General features: G+C 39.3%; 1 protein-coding gene across 1 annotated transcript in view; it reads right to left on the bottom strand.

Moving 5' to 3' along the window:
- COL3A1 (collagen type III alpha 1 chain) overlaps positions 1-20,221 on the bottom strand; it is a 255,502-nt gene that overhangs the window by 39,507 nt on the left and 195,774 nt on the right. Inside the window, exons 31-43 of the mRNA XM_077275669.1 lie at positions 19,513-19,620; positions 19,350-19,403; positions 19,143-19,196; positions 17,643-17,696; positions 16,402-16,455; positions 5,453-5,560; positions 3,670-3,723; positions 1,667-1,720; positions 1,095-1,256; positions 884-991; positions 572-679; positions 338-391; positions 141-248 (exon numbers count right to left, since the gene is read on the bottom strand). Coding sequence (XP_077131784.1) covers positions 141-248; positions 338-391; positions 572-679; positions 884-991; positions 1,095-1,256; positions 1,667-1,720; positions 3,670-3,723; positions 5,453-5,560; positions 16,402-16,455; positions 17,643-17,696; positions 19,143-19,196; positions 19,350-19,403; positions 19,513-19,620 — 1,080 coding nt within the window. The remainder of the gene's footprint in view (positions 1-140; positions 249-337; positions 392-571; positions 680-883; positions 992-1,094; positions 1,257-1,666; positions 1,721-3,669; positions 3,724-5,452; positions 5,561-16,401; positions 16,456-17,642; positions 17,697-19,142; positions 19,197-19,349; positions 19,404-19,512; positions 19,621-20,221) is intronic.

The following is a 20,221-nucleotide window of genomic DNA, read 5'->3' on the forward strand; positions in this document are numbered from 1 at the left end:
CACAATATACCAGCAGATAACTTTCTAAATTGCTGTAAAAAAATTTTCTTGTAAAGATTATAATAACGTATCACAGTATGTCAATGATCTAAATATGTTTACACATTGTAAAGCAAATAATTCTTAAATAAATCACTTACATTTTCTCCTCTATCCCCTGATTTTCCTGCTGGACCAACAGGACCTGGGGCACCAGGATGGCCTGGAGATCCAGGAGCACCAGGAGAGCCATTTTCACCACGATCCCCCTGGGAAAGAGCCAAAGGTACAATAGATTAACAAAAGTTTATTGAGAGTAGGTAAACTATAGACAAATTGCTGGATTTGTTATTCATACCTTAGAGCCAGGAGATCCATCCCGTCCAGGCAAGCCATCGGTACCTGGATTACCCTAATGAATAAATGTATTATATTTACTTACTAGTTGACCATAAAGAAAATCAATATTAATTTATCTCTCCCTCTAAATAATGCATAAAACACCACAACGTGTTTATTCATTATATAATGAGATTACTGTAAAAATAATAGAAATCATTCTCTTCTACAAGTCAACATATAAGTAACTTACATCTCGACCACTTTCTCCAGGAGACCCATTAAGACCAGATGGTCCTGGTGGACCAGGAGAGCCGCGATCGCCAGGAGACCCATTGTTACCAGGTTTACCATCTTCACCCTTAAAAATAAAACATTATGCTGTATTGGAGGTAAATTGCTTAAAATATTTGATATATGAATAAAGTTTCATACATAACGTCACAAAATGGTAATGTCAAGTTATTATGGCATGTGGATTAGTATATGAAGTAAAAAACTATTCAAACATAATATTTAAAATCTTGAAAACAATATCTTGCAGAAACAATGAATTATAACCTACCTTACTACCTGGAAGTCCAGAAGTACCTGGTCTACCCTGTAGGCCAGGTAAACCTACAATACCACGGTTACCAGCTGGGCCAGAGATACCAGAAGGTCCTGGTGCACCCTGTGGAAGAAAATAACAAATACACAAAATATGTAAATGTTTTAATGATTCACACTCACTGTTCATGTGAGTGTTCAGCTGAAATAATATAAGAAATACTTACCGCTTCTCCTCGAGAACCTGGTTGACCCCTCTCTCCTGGTTGACCTGGCTCACCCTTTGGACCTGCGGAACCTGGACTACCAGGAGCTCCAAGACTGCCTGCTGGACCTGGAGGGCCATCTTTTCCTGGGCCACCAGGAGAACCGGGAGAACCAGCATTGCCCTATTAATAAGAAAGAGTTTCTTATTAAATCTTAACTTGAGTGAGAACATTGATTTAAACAAACTGCCACGTCTGCCACAAGAAAGAATCACTTTTTAATAAAAAAAGGAAGAATAAATGCCTTAATTATTGTCATGCATGTTTGTCCTATATTTCCTAGCTAATTAGTGAGTGAGTTAAGGAAAAGCATTTGTTAAGAAGTTAAAATTGCCATATACTGCAGTAATGTACCGTAATGTTAGTACTATTCTGAATGGTATTCTAGAGCTATGTGTATAGGTACTGCGTTAAATATTGTTAAAATAAATATTACACATATATAGTAGGATCATATATTTAATTGTCATTGATATTTGCCATCTGTCTGTAAAAACTGACTGAGTTTTGTTTTTACATAAGTGTCTACTTACATTAGAACCGGGAGGTCCAGGTAAACCACGAGCACCAGGGAAACCAGCAGCACCCTGAAAGGTATCAAGGAAATATAATGAAACATTATGAAGTCAGAAAATTAAACTACCTATGTCAATTATTTATCTTTTTCTAATTCAATTCAGACTTTCTTTAACCTTCAAAATCCACCTGAATATAAATATATATATATACCAGTATATGTATGTGTGTATATATATATATATATATATATATATATATATTTATTTTTATTTATTTTTTTTTATATATATATACACACACACACACACAAGAGTATAAGGATGCACCTTCCTTGTTCTGGTTTCTGTGCTACTTAGTGAGGACAAGATAACATAGGGTTATACTTTATGAATTTTGTATGTTGTCTGTGTTTTTGCTTTTCCTCACACGCTCTAAAAGCAACCCAATAGGTAAATTTGAAATGTAGATATTCAACCCCAATGGGGGCAAGGGCGATGGGGAGGGATGCCTATCTCTCTACAGAGTTGCAGACTATGTTGATGTTAAATATATAATTTACTTAAATAATACAATTCTCAAACGACTGAGATTGGCTTGGGAAAACTTGAAGTACAATTTTGCATTGTTTAATGTCAATTTTAATCTTATTTTGTAGCTTGCATAATCATATTGAAAACTGCATTTGACAAAACTTGACTTTTTTATTTTAGCCATGAGAGGCAAAAATGCTTAAAATAATTAAATCGATTAACGTACTAATTTAGAGACATACTAGTTATTGTGATATTACAATATGCATATGTGAAAATCTAATTGCCAGAACCTGACCATGAAGTGCACATCTAGGGGCCGATTAGTCTTAATGAACTGTGAGCAGAATTAGAATGTGCCAAATTCAAAAAGTGGCATGCTTCTTCAACTGTCATGTACAACTATTATATATCAAAAAGCCCACCAAAGTAAATGGGTGATTTAACTCATATAACGTATTCAAAACAAAATTGGTTAAAAAATAACCAGAGGAATATATACCCTTAAAATCGCTTTTATTAAATTCAATAAATATTAAAATTAATGAATCACATACAGTAATACTAACTACTATGTAATTACAAAAGAATGGGGATGCCAATAAAATATATCTAATCACATAGTGTCCTGTGTCTTATCTAGCTCATTGTATCCAGATATACATAACAGTATCAGGGGTACATATTTCCCACATACCAAAATATAGTTAATCATGAATTCATATTTTACTCCTGATGAAGTATTGAAACGAAACGTGCGTTGGGGTGGTGGGGACACTTTCTTCAAATATATACCTCAGTAAGTGTGGCCATCTTGCTTTTTTGATGTTGTAAAATATGAATTCATGATTAGCTATATTTTGGTATGTGGGGAATATGTACCCCTGATACTGTTGTGTATATCTGGATACAGTGAGCTAGATAAGGCACAGGACAATATGTGTTTAGATATATTTTATTGGCGTTCTCATTCTTTTGTAATTACCTAGTAGTATTTCTGTATGTGATTCATTGATTTTAATATTTATTGAATTTAATAAAAAATATTTTAAGGGTTTATACTCCACTGCCATGTACAACTGCCTGAAATTATACTTCAGTCAGAAACTGGTGTAAATGTTAAGTGTAATTTCTATCACATTAAGGGCATTCATGATCATGATAGTCTGGTGTGTTTGTTCATGCTTTGTCCTGCCTCATCTCCACCCATTTTTCTAAAAGTTAGCGGAGCTGGCCAACAGTGGCATAAAAATGCAACATTTTTGCGGACAAAAAAGTGACATTGCAAGTGTTTTTGCAATAGAATTTTGGCAAAAAATAACTTGATGAATTGGGCCCATAGTGCTCAATTTATTCTTTGTCATCATGAATTTCTAATTAACTTCCAATTAAATCAATACAATGAGAATTTCCAATGCATTTCATTCATATGGTTACAATCATTTTAATTATAATAAAATAAAGTAAAATAATGCTTATTTGCTTACAGCTGAGCCTGGAGCACCGCGGTCACCTTTAGTTCCTTGAGGACCGGGACCACCCTATGATTAAGAAGAACATTGAAAGTAAAACTTTAAATAAGCAGATATGCTATACATTTTGAAACAAAATAAAATATAATTTTGCACACTAATATCTGAAAGTATAAATTAAAATATATACACTGTTCAAAAAAATAAAGGGAACACTAAAATACTACATCCAATTATCACTGAATGAAATATTTCAGTTGCAAATCTTTATTCATTACATAGTGGAATGTGTTGAGAACCATAAAACATAGAATGATCAATGTAAATCAAAATGAATATCCCATGGAGGTCTGGATTTGGAATGATACTAAAAATAAAAGTGGAAAATCAAATTACAGGCTGATCCAACTTCAGTGGAAATGCCTCAAGACAAGGAAATGATGTTCAGTTGTGTGTGCGTTGCCTCTATGTGCCTGTATGACCTCCCTACGATGCCTGGGCATGCTCCTGATGAGGTGGTGGATGGTCTCCTGAGGGATCTCCTCCCAGACCTGGACTAAAGCATCTGCCAACTCCTGGACAGTCTGTGGTGCAATGTGACATTGGTGGATGGTGCGAGACATGATGTCCCAGATGTGTTCAATCGGATTCAGGTCTGGGAACGGGCAGGCCAGTCCATAGCTTCAATGCCTTCATCTTGCAGGAACTGCTGACACACCCCAGCCACATGAGGTCTGGCATTGTTCTGCATTAGGAGGAACCCAGGACCAACTGCACCAGCATATGGTCTCACAAGGGGTCTGATGATCTCATCTCAGTACCTAATGGCAGTCAAGCTACCTCTGGCGAGCACAAGGAGGGCTGTGAGGCCCTCCAAAGAAACCAGCACACCATTACTGACCCACTGCCAAACCGGTCATGCTGAAGGATGTTGCATACAGGAGATCGCTCTCCACATCTTCTTCAGACTATGTCACATCTGTCACATGCCTCAGTATGAACCTGCTTTCATCTGTGAAGAGCACAGGGCGCCAGTGGCAAATATGCCAGTCCTGGTGCTCTGTGGAAAATGCCAAGCGTCCTGCACGGTGTTGGCCTGTGAGCACTACCCCCATCTGTGGACGTCAGGCACTCAGACCATCCTCATGGAGTCAGTTTCTAACCGTTTGTGCAGACACATGCACATTTGTGGCCTGCCAGAGGTCATTTTGCAGGGCTCTGGCAGTGCTCCTCCTGTTCCTCCTTGCACAAAGGCTGAGATAGCAGTCCTGCTGCTGGGTTGTTGCCCTCCTACGGCCCCCTTGACGTCTCCTGGTGTAGTGGCCTGTTTCCTGGTAGCACCTCCAGCCTCTGGACACTACACTGACAGACACAGCAAATCTTCTTGCCACAGCTCACAATGATGTGCCATCCTGGATGAGCTGCACTACGTGAGCTACTTGTGTTGGTTGTAGAGTCCGTCTCATGCTACCACGAGTGTGAAAGCACAGCCAACATTCAAAAGTGACCAAAGCATCAGCCAGAAAGCATTGGTACTGAGATGTGGTCTGTGGTCCCCACCCGCAGAACCACTCCTTTATTGAGTGTGTCTTGATAATTGCCAATAATTTCCATCTGTTGTTTATTCCATTTGCACAACAGCATGTGAAATTGATTGTCAAACAGTGTTGCTTCCTAAGTGGACAGTTTGATTTCACAGAAGAGTGATTTACTTGGAGTTATATTCTGTTGTTTAAGTATTCCCTTTATTTTTTTGAGCAATGTGTATATATATAAAATTTATATAAAGACAACTCACAGCAGGGCCAGGACCACCAGCAGGTCCAGCAACACCTGGAGGACCAGACTCTCCTCTTTCACCGGGACCACCTTTTTCTCCTTTACCTCCTGGTTCTCCATTCTGACCCTAAAGACGATAAACATAAAAATCATATTATTACCAGTAAAAGTGAAATTTTCTAATGAAAGTGTCACTAATTGTTTTGTTTTTTCCTCAAATTCCCCGCAAAAAACGGAGTTGGTGCCAAGTAACCTAAATTGTTTTAGTGCAGATTAAAACTGTAAAATTTGAAAAGGTAACGTATTGGTTTTAATGTAATGATGATAGTTACTAGCATTAACATATACAGTTATGCTCAGAGAATTCTTAGATCATTTTTCTACAACATTGGCTATAAGGTAGAAAACGTTATTAAAAGAAAACAATTCCATACCCACTTGAATCCCATGCCACTCTGCACCTGCTGGTGCTGAAAGTTGTGACGTTTTGTCCATCATGACTACTGAGGACAGTGATTGGCTGAGATTGCACTGAAGCAAGCAGGGATTCAAGGAGTAGTTAATTATTCCCTTGTTTTATTAAATAACATTAACAAAATCAGTCCATTTTGCATAAACCCGGAAAACCCATTTAAGGTGATTAATTTATTGACGTGCTTGATTTGTCACAGATTTTTGTGGTACATTCTGCACTAAAAAGAAATCTACAACGATTTACAGTTCAAAAACTCCACTTCAAAAATCTGTCCAACATTTAGATCATGTCGAGATTTTCAAATCCACAAAATTTACATATTGTTACAGCAATGTTGCAGATTGTCACCAATTTTATAATCAAATTCACATCAAAATTAAAATCTACATATACCATATTACCATATTTTAATTCATCAATTTTCATCAAGAAAAATCAAAACACATTTCTAAACTTTTTTTTTTTAATGTTTCCTTCTCTCCTGGATTATGATTAAGAGGGAGCAGAACTCATTGAAGCAAAAATGGACAGATGCTCATGCTGACGGTTTGATGTTCTTTCTGCAGTGTAGGCTAAGCATTGCTTTTTGGACTTTAACCAAATAATTTCAAAGGCAAACACCAGAATATTTTATCCTTATTGGAATTTTCAGGGATTAAAGTATTGATGAACTATCCTTAGGAAAGCTCATAAATATCAGATCTATGAGGGTCAAATATCAACACCACAACCAATCAGTTCATCATCACTATCATCAGCGCTTTTGATGGCCACATGTAAGTTCTGAAACAGGACATCTCCGTTCACTGTGCAATGGCTGTTCCCAGTGACTTCATCGCAGTTCTTATTCACTTTGAAAGAAGTTTAGCTGCAGTACCTGAGAATGGCTATTGTACAGGTAGCAAATCTGTACTGTTATGGCTCTGTATTCATCTGGAGCGGCCAGAGCTGAAAACACCTCATCTGCTATATTAAGGAAAGGTCATCAATATCTCAAGCTTGTAAAGACTAGTAATGAGCGAGTATGCTCGTCACTCGAGTTTCTCCGAGCATGCTCAGGTGGTCTCCGAGTATTTCAGCGTGCTTGAAGTTTTAGTTTATGTCGACGCAGCTGCATGATTTGCGGCTGCTAGAGAGTTTGAATACATGTGAGGATTCCCTAACAAACAGGCAATCCCCACATCTATTCAAGCTGTCTAGCAGCCTCAAATCATGCAGCTGCATAGACATAAACTAAATCTCCGAGCACGCCAAAATACTCGGAGACCACCCGAGCAACAAGCATATTCGCTCATCACTAGTAAGACCCTTTACTAAAACGCTAAAAAATGTGGGTGATATAGATGTAGTTACCTGTAGCCAAGTCCTTATTTTATCTGACTACTAGAGATAAATGAATCTTTTTAAATTCAAATTTGCCAGCTTTGACAAATTTTCCAAGATTTCAATTGCAGTAAATACATTTGTATAAATATATATACTAGAAAGCTTGTAATAGCTCAGAAAATACATCTAGGGGTGAAGAGAGAGAAATAACTCTGCTGATCATAAGAGCTTACACTCTACATGAGATAGAGAGAGAACCTTGCGGATCATAAGAGCTTACACTCAACATGAGATAGAGACAGAACCCTGCTGATCATAAGAGCTTACACTCTACATGAAACAGAGAACCCTGCTGATCATAAGAGCTTACACTCTACATGAAACAGAGAACCCTGCTGATCATAAGAGCTTACACTCTACATGAAACAGAGAACCCTGCTGATCATAAGAGCTTACACTCTACATGAGATAGAGAACCCTGCTGATCATAAGAGCTTACACTCTACATGAGATAGAGAACCCTGCTGACCATAAGAGCTTACACTCTACATGAAATAGAGAACCCTGCTGATCATAAGAGATTACACTCTACATGAAATAGAGAACCCTGCTGATCATAAGAGCTTACACTCTACATGAGATAGAGAACCCTGCTGATAATAAGAGCTTACACTCTACATGAGATAGAGAACCCTGCTTACCATAAGAGCTTACACTCTACATGAAATAGAGAACCCTGCTGATCATAAGAGCTTACACTCTACATGAGATAGAGAACCCTGCTGATCATAAGAGCTTACACTCTACATGAGATAGAGAACCCTGCTGATCATAAGAGCTTACACTCTACATGAGATAGAGAACCCTGCTGACCATAAGAGCTTACACTCTACATGAGATAGAGAACCCTGCTGATCATAAGCACTTACACTCTACATGAGATAGAGAACCCTGCTGACCATAAGAGCTTACACTCTACATGAAATAGAGAACCCTGCTGATCATAAGAGATTACACTCTACATGAAATAGAGAACCCTGCTGATCATAAGAGCTTACACTCTACAAGAGATAGAGAACCCTGCTGATAATAAGAGCTTACACTCTACATGAGATAGAGAACCCTGCTGATCATAAGAGCTTACACTCTACATGAGATAGAGACAGAACCCTGCTGATCATAAGAGCTGACACTCTACATGAGATAGAGAACCCTGCTGATCATAAGAGCTTACACTCTACATGAGATAGAGAACCCTGCTGACCATAAGAGCTTACACTCTACATGAAATAGAGAACCCTGCTGATCATAAGAGATTACACTCTACATGAAATAGAGAACCCTGCTGATCATAAGAGCTTACACTCTACATGAGATAGAGAACCCTGCTGATCATAAGAGCTTACACTCTACATGAAATAGAGAACCCTGCTGATCATAAGAGATTACACTCTACATGAAATAGAGAACCCTGCTGATCATAAGAGCTTACACTCTACAAGAGATAGAGAACCCTGCTGATAATAAGAGCTTACATTCTACATGAGATAGAGAACCCTGCTGATCATAAGAGCTTACACTCTACATGAGATAGAGACAGAACCCTGCTGATCATAAGAGCTTACACTCTACATGAGATAGAGACAGAACCCTGCTGATCATAAGAGCTTACACTCTACATGAGATAGAGAACCCTGCTGATCATAAGAGCTTACACTCTACATGAGATAGAGAACCCTGCTGATCATAAGAGCTTACACTCTACATGAGATAGAGAACCCTGCTGACCATAAGAGCTTACACTCTACATGAAATAGAGAACCCTGCTGATCATAAGAGATTACACTCTACATGAAATAGAGAACCCTGCTGATCATAAGAGCTTACACTCTACATGAGATAGAGAACCCTGCTGATAATAAGAGCTTACACTCTACATGAGATAGAGAACCCTGCTGACCATAAGAGCTTACACTCTACATGAAATAGAGAACACTGCTGATCATAAGAGCTTACACTCTACATGAGATAGAGAACCCTGCTGATCATAAGAGCTTACACTCTACATGAGATAGAGAACCCTGCTGATCATAAGAGCTTACACTCTACATGAGATAGAGAACCCTGCTGACCATAAGAGCTTACACTCTACATGAGATAGAGAACCCTGCTGATCATAAGCACTTACACTCTACATGAGATAGAGAACCCTGCTGACCATAAGAGCTTACACTCTACATGAAATAGAGAACCCTGCTGATCATAAGAGATTACACTCTACATGAAATAGAGAACCCTGCTGATCATAAGAGCTTACACTCTACAAGAGATAGAGAACCCTGCTGATAATAAGAGCTTACACTCTACATGAGATAGAGAACCCTGCTGATCATAAGAGCTTACACTCTACATGAGATAGAGACAGAACCCTGCTGATCATAAGAGCTGACACTCTACATGAGATAGAGAACCCTGCTGATCATAAGAGCTTACACTCTACATGAGATAGAGAACCCTGCTGACCATAAGAGCTTACACTCTACATGAAATAGAGAACCCTGCTGATCATAAGAGATTACACTCTACATGAAATAGAGAACCCTGCTGATCATAAGAGCTTACACTCTACATGAGATAGAGAACCCTGCTGATCATAAGAGCTTACACTCTACATGAAATAGAGAACCCTGCTGATCATAAGAGATTACACTCTACATGAAATAGAGAACCCTGCTGATCATAAGAGCTTACACTCTACAAGAGATAGAGAACCCTGCTGATAATAAGAGCTTACATTCTACATGAGATAGAGAACCCTGCTGATCATAAGAGCTTACACTCTACATGAGATAGAGACAGAACCCTGCTGATCATAAGAGCTTACACTCTACATGAGATAGAGACAGAACCCTGCTGATCATAAGAGCTTACACTCTACATGAGATAGAGAACCCTGCTGATCATAAGAGCTTACACTCTACATGAGATAGAGAACCCTGCTGACCATAAGAGATTACACTCTACATGAAATAGAGAACCCTGCTGATCATAAGAGCTTACATTCTACATGAGATAGAGACAGAACCCTGCTGATCATAAGAGATTACACTCTACATGAGATAGAGACAGAACCCTGCTGATCATAAGAGCTTACACTCTACATGAGATAGAGAACCCTGCTGATCATAAGAGCTTACACTCTACATGACATAGAGACAGAACCCTGCTGATCATAAGAGCTTACACTCTACATGAGATTGAGAACCCTGCTGATCATAAGAGCTTACACTCTACATGAGATAGAGAACCCTGCTGATCATAAGAGCTTACACTCTACATGAGATAGAGAACCCTGCTGATCATAAAAGCTTACACTCTACATGAGATAGAGAACCCTGCTGATCAAAAGAGCTTACACTCTACATGAGATAGAGACAGAACCCTGCTGACCATAAGAGCTTACACTCTACATGAGATAGAGACAGAACCCTGCTGACCATAAGAGCTTACACTCTACATGAGATAGAGACAGAACCCTGCCGATCATAAGAGCTTACACTCTACATGAGATAGAGACAGAACCCTGCTGATCATAAGAGCTTACATTCTACATGAGATAGAGAACCCTGCTGATCATAAGAGCTTACACTCTACATGAGATACAGAACCCTGCTGATCATAAGAGCTTACACTCTACATGAGATAGAGTACCCTGCTGATCAAAAGAGCTTACACTCTACATGAGATAGAGACAGAACCCTGCTGACCATAAGAGCTTACACTCTACATGAGATAGAGAACCCTGCTGATCATAAGAGCTTACACTCTACATGAGATAGAGAACCCTGCTGATCATAAGAGCTTACACTCTACATGAGATAGAGAACCCTGCTGATCATAAAAGCTTACACTCTACATGAGATAGAGAACCCTGCTGATCAAAAGAGCTTACACTCTACATGAGATAGAGAACCCTGCTGATCATAAAAGCTTACACTCTACATGAGATAGAGAACCCTGCTGATCAAAAGAGCTTACACTCTACATGAGATAGAGACAGAACCCTGCTGACCATAAGAGCTTACACTCTACATGAAATAGAGAACCCTGCTGATCATAAGAGATTACACTCTACATGAAATAGAGAACCCTGCTGATCATAAGAGCTTACATTCTACATGAGATAGAGACAGAACCCTGCTGATCATAAGAGATTACACTCTACATGAGATAGAGACAGAACCCTGCTGATCATAAGAGCTTACACTCTACATGAGATAGAGAACCCTGCTGATCATAAGAGCTTACACTCTACATGAAATAGAGAACCCTGCTGATCATAAGAGATTACACTCTACATGAAATAGAGAACCCTGCTGATCATAAGAGCTTACACTCTACAAGAGATAGAGAACCCTGCTGATAATAAGAGCTTACATTCTACATGAGATAGAGAACCCTGCTGATCATAAGAGCTTACACTCTACATGAGATAGAGACAGAACCCTGCTGATCATAAGAGCTTACACTCTACATGAGATAGAGACAGAACCCTGCTGATCATAAGAGCTTACACTCTACATGAGATAGAGAACCCTGCTGATCATAAGAGCTTACACTCTACATGAGATAGAGAACCCTGCTGACCATAAGAGCTTACACTCTACATGAAATAGAGAACCCTGCTGATCATAAGAGATTACACTCTACATGAAATAGAGAACCCTGCTGATCATAAGAGCTTACATTCTACATGAGATAGAGACAGAACCCTGCTGATCATAAGAGATTACACTCTACATGAGATAGAGACAGAACCCTGCTGATCATAAGAGCTTACACTCTACATGAGATAGAGAACCCTGCTGATCATAAGAGCTTACACTCTACATGACATAGAGACAGAACCCTGCTGATCATAAGAGCTTACACTCTACATGAGATTGAGAACCCTGCTGATCATAAGAGCTTACACTCTACATGAGATAGAGAACCCTGCTGATCATAAGAGCTTACACTCTACATGAGATAGAGAACCCTGCTGATCATAAAAGCTTACACTCTACATGAGATAGAGAACCCTGCTGATCAAAAGAGCTTACACTCTACATGAGATAGAGACAGAACCCTGCTGACCATAAGAGCTTACACTCTACATGAGATAGAGACAGAACCCTGCTGACCATAAGAGCTTACACTCTACATGAGATAGAGACAGAACCCTGCCGATCATAAGAGCTTACACTCTACATGAGATAGAGACAGAACCCTGCTGATCATAAGAGCTTACATTCTACATGAGATAGAGAACCCTGCTGATCATAAGAGCTTACACTCTACATGAGATACAGAACCCTGCTGATCATAAGAGCTTACACTCTACATGAGATAGAGTACCCTGCTGATCAAAAGAGCTTACACTCTACATGAGATAGAGACAGAACCCTGCTGACCATAAGAGCTTACACTCTACATGAGATAGAGAACCCTGCTGATCATAAGAGCTTACACTCTACATGAGATAGAGAACCCTGCTGATCATAAGAGCTTACACTCTACATGAGATAGAGAACCCTGCTGATCATAAAAGCTTACACTCTACATGAGATAGAGAACCCTGCTGATCAAAAGAGCTTACACTCTACATGAGATAGAGAACCCTGCTGATCATAAAAGCTTACACTCTACATGAGATAGAGAACCCTGCTGATCAAAAGAGCTTACACTCTACATGAGATAGAGACAGAACCCTGCTGACCATAAGAGCTTACACTCTACATGAAATAGAGAACCCTGCTGATCATAAGAGATTACACTCTACATGAAATAGAGAACCCTGCTGATCATAAGAGCTTACATTCTACATGAGATAGAGACAGAACCCTGCTGATCATAAGAGATTACACTCTACATGAGATAGAGACAGAACCCTGCTGATCATAAGAGCTTACACTCTACATGAGATAGAGAACCCTGCTGATCATAAGAGCTTACACTCTACATGACATAGAGACAGAACCCTGCTGATCATAAGAGCTTACACTCTACATGAGATTGAGAACCCTGCTGATCATAAGAGCTTACACTCTACATGAGATAGAGAACCCTGCTGATCATAAGAGCTTACACTCTACATGAGATAGAGAACCCTGCTGATCATAAAAGCTTACACTCTACATGAGATAGAGAACCCTGCTGATCAAAAGAGCTTACACTCTACATGAGATAGAGACAGAACCCTGCTGACCATAAGAGCTTACACTCTACATGAGATAGAGACAGAACCCTGCTGACCATAAGAGCTTACACTCTACATGAGATAGAGACAGAACCCTGCCGATCATAAGAGCTTACACTCTACATGAGATAGAGACAGAACCCTGCTGATCATAAGAGCTTACATTCTACATGAGATAGAGAACCCTGCTGATCATAAGAGCTTACACTCTACATGAGATACAGAACCCTGCTGATCATAAGAGCTTACACTCTACATGAGATAGAGTACCCTGCTGATCAAAAGAGCTTACACTCTACATGAGATAGAGACAGAACCCTGCTGACCATAAGAGCTTACACTCTACATGAGATAGAGAACCCTGCTGATCATAAGAGCTTACACTCTACATGAGATAGAGAACCCTGCTGATCATAAGAGCTTACACTCTACATGAGATAGAGAACCCTGCTGATCATAAAAGCTTACACTCTACATGAGATAGAGAACCCTGCTGATCAAAAGAGCTTACACTCTACATGAGATAGAGAACCCTGCTGATCATAAAAGCTTACACTCTACATGAGATAGAGAACCCTGCTGATCAAAAGAGCTTACACTCTACATGAGATAGAGACAGAACCCTGCTGACCATAAGAGCTTACACTCTACATGAGATAGAGACAGAACCCTGCTGACCATAAGAGCTTACACTCTACATGAGATAGAGACAGAACTCTGCCGATCATAAGAGCTTACACTCTACATGAGATAGAGACAGAACCCTGCTGATCATAAGAGCTTACATTCTACACGAGATAGAGAACCCTGCTGATCATAAGAGCTTACACTCTACATGAGATACAGAACCCTGCTGATCATAAGAGCTTACACTCTACATGAGATAGAGTACCCTGCTGATCATAAAAGCTTACATTCTACATGAGATAGAGAACCCTGCTGATCATAAGAGCTTACACTCTACATGAGATAGAGAACCCTGCTGATCATAAGAGCTTACACTCTACATGAGATAGAGAACCCTGCTGATCATAAAAGCTTACACACTACATGAGTTAGAGACAGAACCCTGCTGACCATAAGAGCTTACACTCTACATGAGATAGAGAACCCTGCTGATCATAAGAGCTTACACTCTACATGAGATAGAGACAGAACCCTGCTGATCATAAGAGCTTACACTCTACATGAGATAGAGACAGAACCCTGCTGATCATAAGAGCTTACACTCTACATGAGCTAGAGAACCCTGCTGATCATAAGAGCTTACACTCTACATGAGATAAAGAACCCTGCTGACCATAAGAGCTTACACTCTACATGAGATAGAGAACCCTGCTGATCATAAGAGCTTACACTCTACATGAAATAGAGAACCCTGCTGATCATAAGACATTACACTCTACATGAGAGAGAGAACCCTGCTGATCATAAGAGCTTACACTCTACGTGAGATAGAGAACCCTGCTGATCATAAGAGCTTACACTCTACATGAGATAGAAAACCCTGCTGACCATAAGAGCTTACACTCTACATGAGATAGAGAACCCTGCTGATCATAAGCACTTACACTCTACATAAGAGAGAGAACCCTGCTGATCATAAGAGCTTACACTCTACATGAGATAGAGAACCCTGCTGATCATAAGAGTTTACACTCTACATGAGATAGAGAACCCTGCTGACCATAAGAGGTTACACTCTACATGAGATAGAGAACCCTGCTGATCATAAGAGCTTACACTCTTCATGAGATAGAGAACCCTGCTGATCATAAGAGCTTACACTCTACATGAGATAGAAAACCCTGCTGACCATAAGAGCTTACACTCTACATGAGATAGAGAACCCTGCTGATCATAAGAGCTTACACTCTACATGAGATAGAGAACCCTGCTGATCATAAGAGCTTACAATCTACATGAGATAGAGAACCCTGCTGACCATAAGAGCTTACACTCTACATGAGATAGAGAACCCTGCTGACCATAAGAGCTTACACTCTACATGAGATAGAGAACCCTGCTGATCATAAGCACTTACACTCTACATGAGATAGAGAACCCTGCTGATCATAAGAGCTTACACTCTATATGAGCTAGAGAACCCTGCTGATCATAAGAGCTTACACTCTACATGAGATAGAGAACCCTGCGGATCATAAGAGCTTACACTCTACATGAGATAGAGAACCCTGCTGATCATAAGAGCTTGCTTTGTGCAGGATAGGGAGAAAGGACTAATTTGGCCATAAGAGCTTAAACTCTACATGTGAAAAAGGAGAGCGGACTCTGCTGATCATAAGAGCTTCCACTCTACAGACGAGAGACTTACCCAGTGACTCTGGAGATGGATAATGACTCTATTGTAGAAACTTTGCTTTCATGGCAACTGCTGTTATGTGATAGAAAACACACCAAAAACAGGCAGAGATGCTTACCTGTCTGAATAGGCCTCAATACAAATGCACAAGCAGGGTGCAGCGGACCCAAATAAAATAGCAAATGCCTATTCAGACAGGTAAGCATCTCTGCCTGTTTTTGGTGTGTTTTCTTGAATTGTTCCTTTTTTGGTGTTTTTCATGTTATGTGATAGCCCAGCTACTCACCCCTTTCCTGCAGGGCATTAGGAGGACGCCTGAGCAGCCATGCAAAATCACATTAGTCTGCTCTCTGATGCGTCAGCAATGTGGCGAATTGTGTCGAGCAAGTTATTTTTTTATGTGAACCTCAAATTGAATCTCAAAATGTTCAAATATAAGTGGAACCGCGAATGTCAGAAAATTTGAATCAAGTAATGCATTTGCCTTATAGCTTTTGTGTATTTTTGTAACTCATTAAACCACACCGCCAAAAGAGAAGTAATCATTGTAATGTTGATTGTGATCCACTATCGTATTATCTGTTGATTACTGGGTGAGACACTTACAGGTGCTCCAGGGAAGCCAGCAGGGCCCGGTGGACCAGATTCCCCACGTTCTCCCTAAAATTGAGAAATACACAAAAATAAGTTTTAAGAATATGAAATGTTGATATTCTGTACTCAGTAACTCTGACATCGGAGAAATAAAATGGGCATAGATAACAATAACAATGCAAGTTGTGCTACAAATCCACAGACTCTTTTTAATGCAAGTTTTTTTATTCAAAAGGAACAACTTTTTCCTAATTTATTGGTTCAAAAACTGCATCGAAAACTGCATCAGATGCTGCATGATTGTTACCAGCTTAAGGTCTCTTTCACACAACTATAAATCAGCGGTATTTTCTCTGATTTGTTTCAGCTGCCAATTACAACCAAGTTACTAATAGGATCATGCCAACCTATGATGATGATAGACTGAGTCATGAGGAAAATATGATTGTGTATGAATAAGCTCGAAATAAAATAATAAAAGCGAAAATAAAAAAGCTAGTGATGCAGATATTCAGATATTACTAATTGCATTTTAATGAGTAAAATCTGCATAATATATTTGCAGCATTACCTCCCTCCATAAATATTATGATTACACCAGAATTGTAATGTAACAAGTGATGTAAGCAGGATCTGATCTGTGACAACGAGGAAAAGGATTCTATGTAAGGATTTTGGGTGTGCCTTTATTTAGTTAGGATCTGTGTACTTCACACTGGGCTCATACATTTGACATATTACATGTTTGTGTAAGGGAATAATAAGATACAAAACAATACTGAAAGGCTCCTACAGGCCAAAAAGTATGATAAAACAGTATCACTTTGTGAGGTTTACTGTTACATTTTATCCTTTTTTTTATAGTAGTGAATAATACATCGTGTTTTAGCATCACACTAACTACTGTGGTGCCATTGTTTAATGATAGAAATAAGCACATGGATCCAAACATACAGCAAACAATTGCCTCTTATAGAAAAAAGATAAAAATAAATATCATATTAAACATATCAGCGGCCATATTAATAGCTTGAAAGATCCAAAAAAAGAGTAAGAACAATGATATTTAATTAATATTTTAAGTCATGAATTCACTTCCTTTTTTGTAAAATATATTGTATTTCAGAAAGAATACATTCCATTTTTATAAGCATTAAACATTTAAAAGAAAGCAAGCATTATCTATTATTAAAAAAATTGCATTTATTTATTAATTCTTCAATATCAAGTTTGCCAAAAATAATAGTACTTACAGGTCCACCACGTGTACCCACAGGTCCAGGGGGTCCAGCTGGACCACCATCTCCCTATAAAACACAATATTGATTATGTCAAGCCAAGCAATGAAGTTACATGAATTGAAAGTAAAACATGAGAAATTAACATTTTAAAGAAAGCTATATGTAATATTTGCGCTAAGGACACCTATATGAAGTCATAAATAGTTAAAATGCTAGGACATGTCATAAGCAAGGTTCTTCATTCAGGACTAGGATTAACAAGATGTGTTTACCTTAATATCAAGGAAAAGGAAAACTGTATCCAGTGCTGGCATGCGGAAAGGTCCTTCACTCATGCACTTAAAGGTTGGTATCTGAAGCCTTCTCTGAATCTCTGTTCCAAAAATATCCAATATGTTGCAGAGCAAATGGTGGTATAGGAGACGCTGTCCCGGCCGGTGACTAGCGTACTCCCCCAGAGCTTGGTGACTGCCGTGAACAGGCAGTGGCGGCCGCGTGTGTATAGCTAAAGCCGACAAGGTGCAGGACCTTGTGTGACGTCACAGTCACGTGATGTGTACACGTGACCAGCTACAGAGCTGCGGAGCTAAGGAGCTACGAATAGCACACAGGACCAACTAATCCTACGCGTTTCAGAGTCACTGACTCCTTCATCAGGGATGGTGCTGTGTGCAGGATGTGTGCTTTATATAGCGTGCCGCTTTTTTTTTTTTTCCTTTTAAAATTATTGCTCATTGGATAAAAGCAAACAGTTTTATTTCCGTATTTAGAACTGTTTGCTTTTATCCAATGAGCAATAATTTTAAAAGGAAAAAAAAAAAGCGGCACGCTATATAAAGCACACATCCTGCACACAGCACCATCCCTGATGAAGGAGTCAGTGACTCTGAAACGCGTAGGATTAGTTGGTCCTGTGTGCTATTCGTAGCTCCTTAGCTCCGCAGCTCTGTAGCTGGTCACGTGTACACATCACATGACTGTGACGTCACACAAGGTCCTGCACCTTGTCGGCTTTAGCTATACACACGCGGCCGCCACTGCCTGTTCACGGCAGTCACCAAGCTCTGGGGGAGTACGCTAGTCACCGGCCGGGACAGCGTCTCCTATACCACCATTTGCTCTGCAACATATTGGATATTTTTGGAACAGAGATTCAGAGAAGGCTTCAGATACCAACCTTTAAGTGCATGAGTGAAGGACCTTTCCGCATGCCAGCACTGGATACAGTTTTCCTTTTCCTTGATATTAAGGTAAACACATCTTGTTAATCCTAGTCTTGAATGAAGAACCTTGCTTATGACATGTCCTAGCATTTTAACTATTTATGGCTTCATATAGGTGTCCTTAGCGCAAATATTACATATAGCTTTCTTTGACTAACAACTTCTGGGACGATTGGGAGTGATCTCGTCCATATATTTGCTGCTTATTCACCTGGAGCAACTAAGCAGCGCCGTATGGTTCATTTTTAGACAAATTAACATTTTAGCTATTATATAGATAAAAAAATACCTTGTCTCCAGATGGACCAGCAGGACCAGGAGGACCAATAGGGCCAGCAAGTCCCTAAATTAAGACAAAAAATATTGAACCTGAATATCCAGTAATCATCGCAGATGTGCTTTAGAAAAATGAATCATCCATTGCTGAGAAATACACATTCATCTTGTGTAACCAATAATATTCTGTGATTTATAACTTAATTTTAAAGAAATTTACCCTCATGCCATCCTTTCCTGGAGCTCCATCTGAACCTTTGCCGCCAGGTTCACCCTAAAAGAGCAAAACAAATCATTAATAAATTATCTTAAAAACGTCATTTAGACTACATCTTTTTATATCTAAATTCATGTGCAAACTAGAAGCAAAGTAATGAAGAGACCCTTTCTCCTTTTGGCCCAGGACTTCCGAATGTTCCTCTTTCTCCAGGCATTCCTTGAAGACCAGGTGGTCCCATTGCTCCAGATGGTCCAGATGGGCCTGCAGGTCCCTGAAAAAGAATTCATTCTTTTAAAAGGTATGATCATAAACCATGACAACACATGATTTTTATTTCTATAACAATTTACTCTAATAAAAGGAGATTTAATGGGCATTTACACTGCATGATAATCATGAACGAGCATTGATAACAACACTAGTTTCAATATTATCTTGTCACGTAAACAGGCTGCTGATTACCTGATGAGTGATCAAATGCTTGTTCACCGGGTGAAATGATTTTTTACACAGCACAAAAAAAATCTTCATTTTTGGCGGTGCATCATCCTGTTTAAACAGGACTCATATTGCTGAAAGCTATGGCAGCCTAAGAGAACTCTGGAATCTAGTGTAGATCGCTCAGTGCACATCATTTACTTTGGTCGTCTGTGTAACCGGCATTTAAATATTTCTAAATAAGCAAATAATGAAAATCTTTCATTAGGAGTTGGCACACCAGCATCATGCTGAAGTCTCACCTTCTTTGCAAACATATTTGTATGTATCAGAGAAAGTGCACTGGCTACAAATGTTGCCCTGTTGCCACATTTTGTAATTATTAACCTCAAAAAACTGACATCAGCAGACTAGCAAACCTGCCTCTTGTGTTC

This window comes from Ranitomeya variabilis, chromosome 7 (genome assembly GCF_051348905.1).
Source record: "Ranitomeya variabilis isolate aRanVar5 chromosome 7, aRanVar5.hap1, whole genome shotgun sequence".
In the NCBI taxonomy this organism is placed as follows: Eukaryota; Metazoa; Chordata; class Amphibia; order Anura; family Dendrobatidae; genus Ranitomeya; species Ranitomeya variabilis.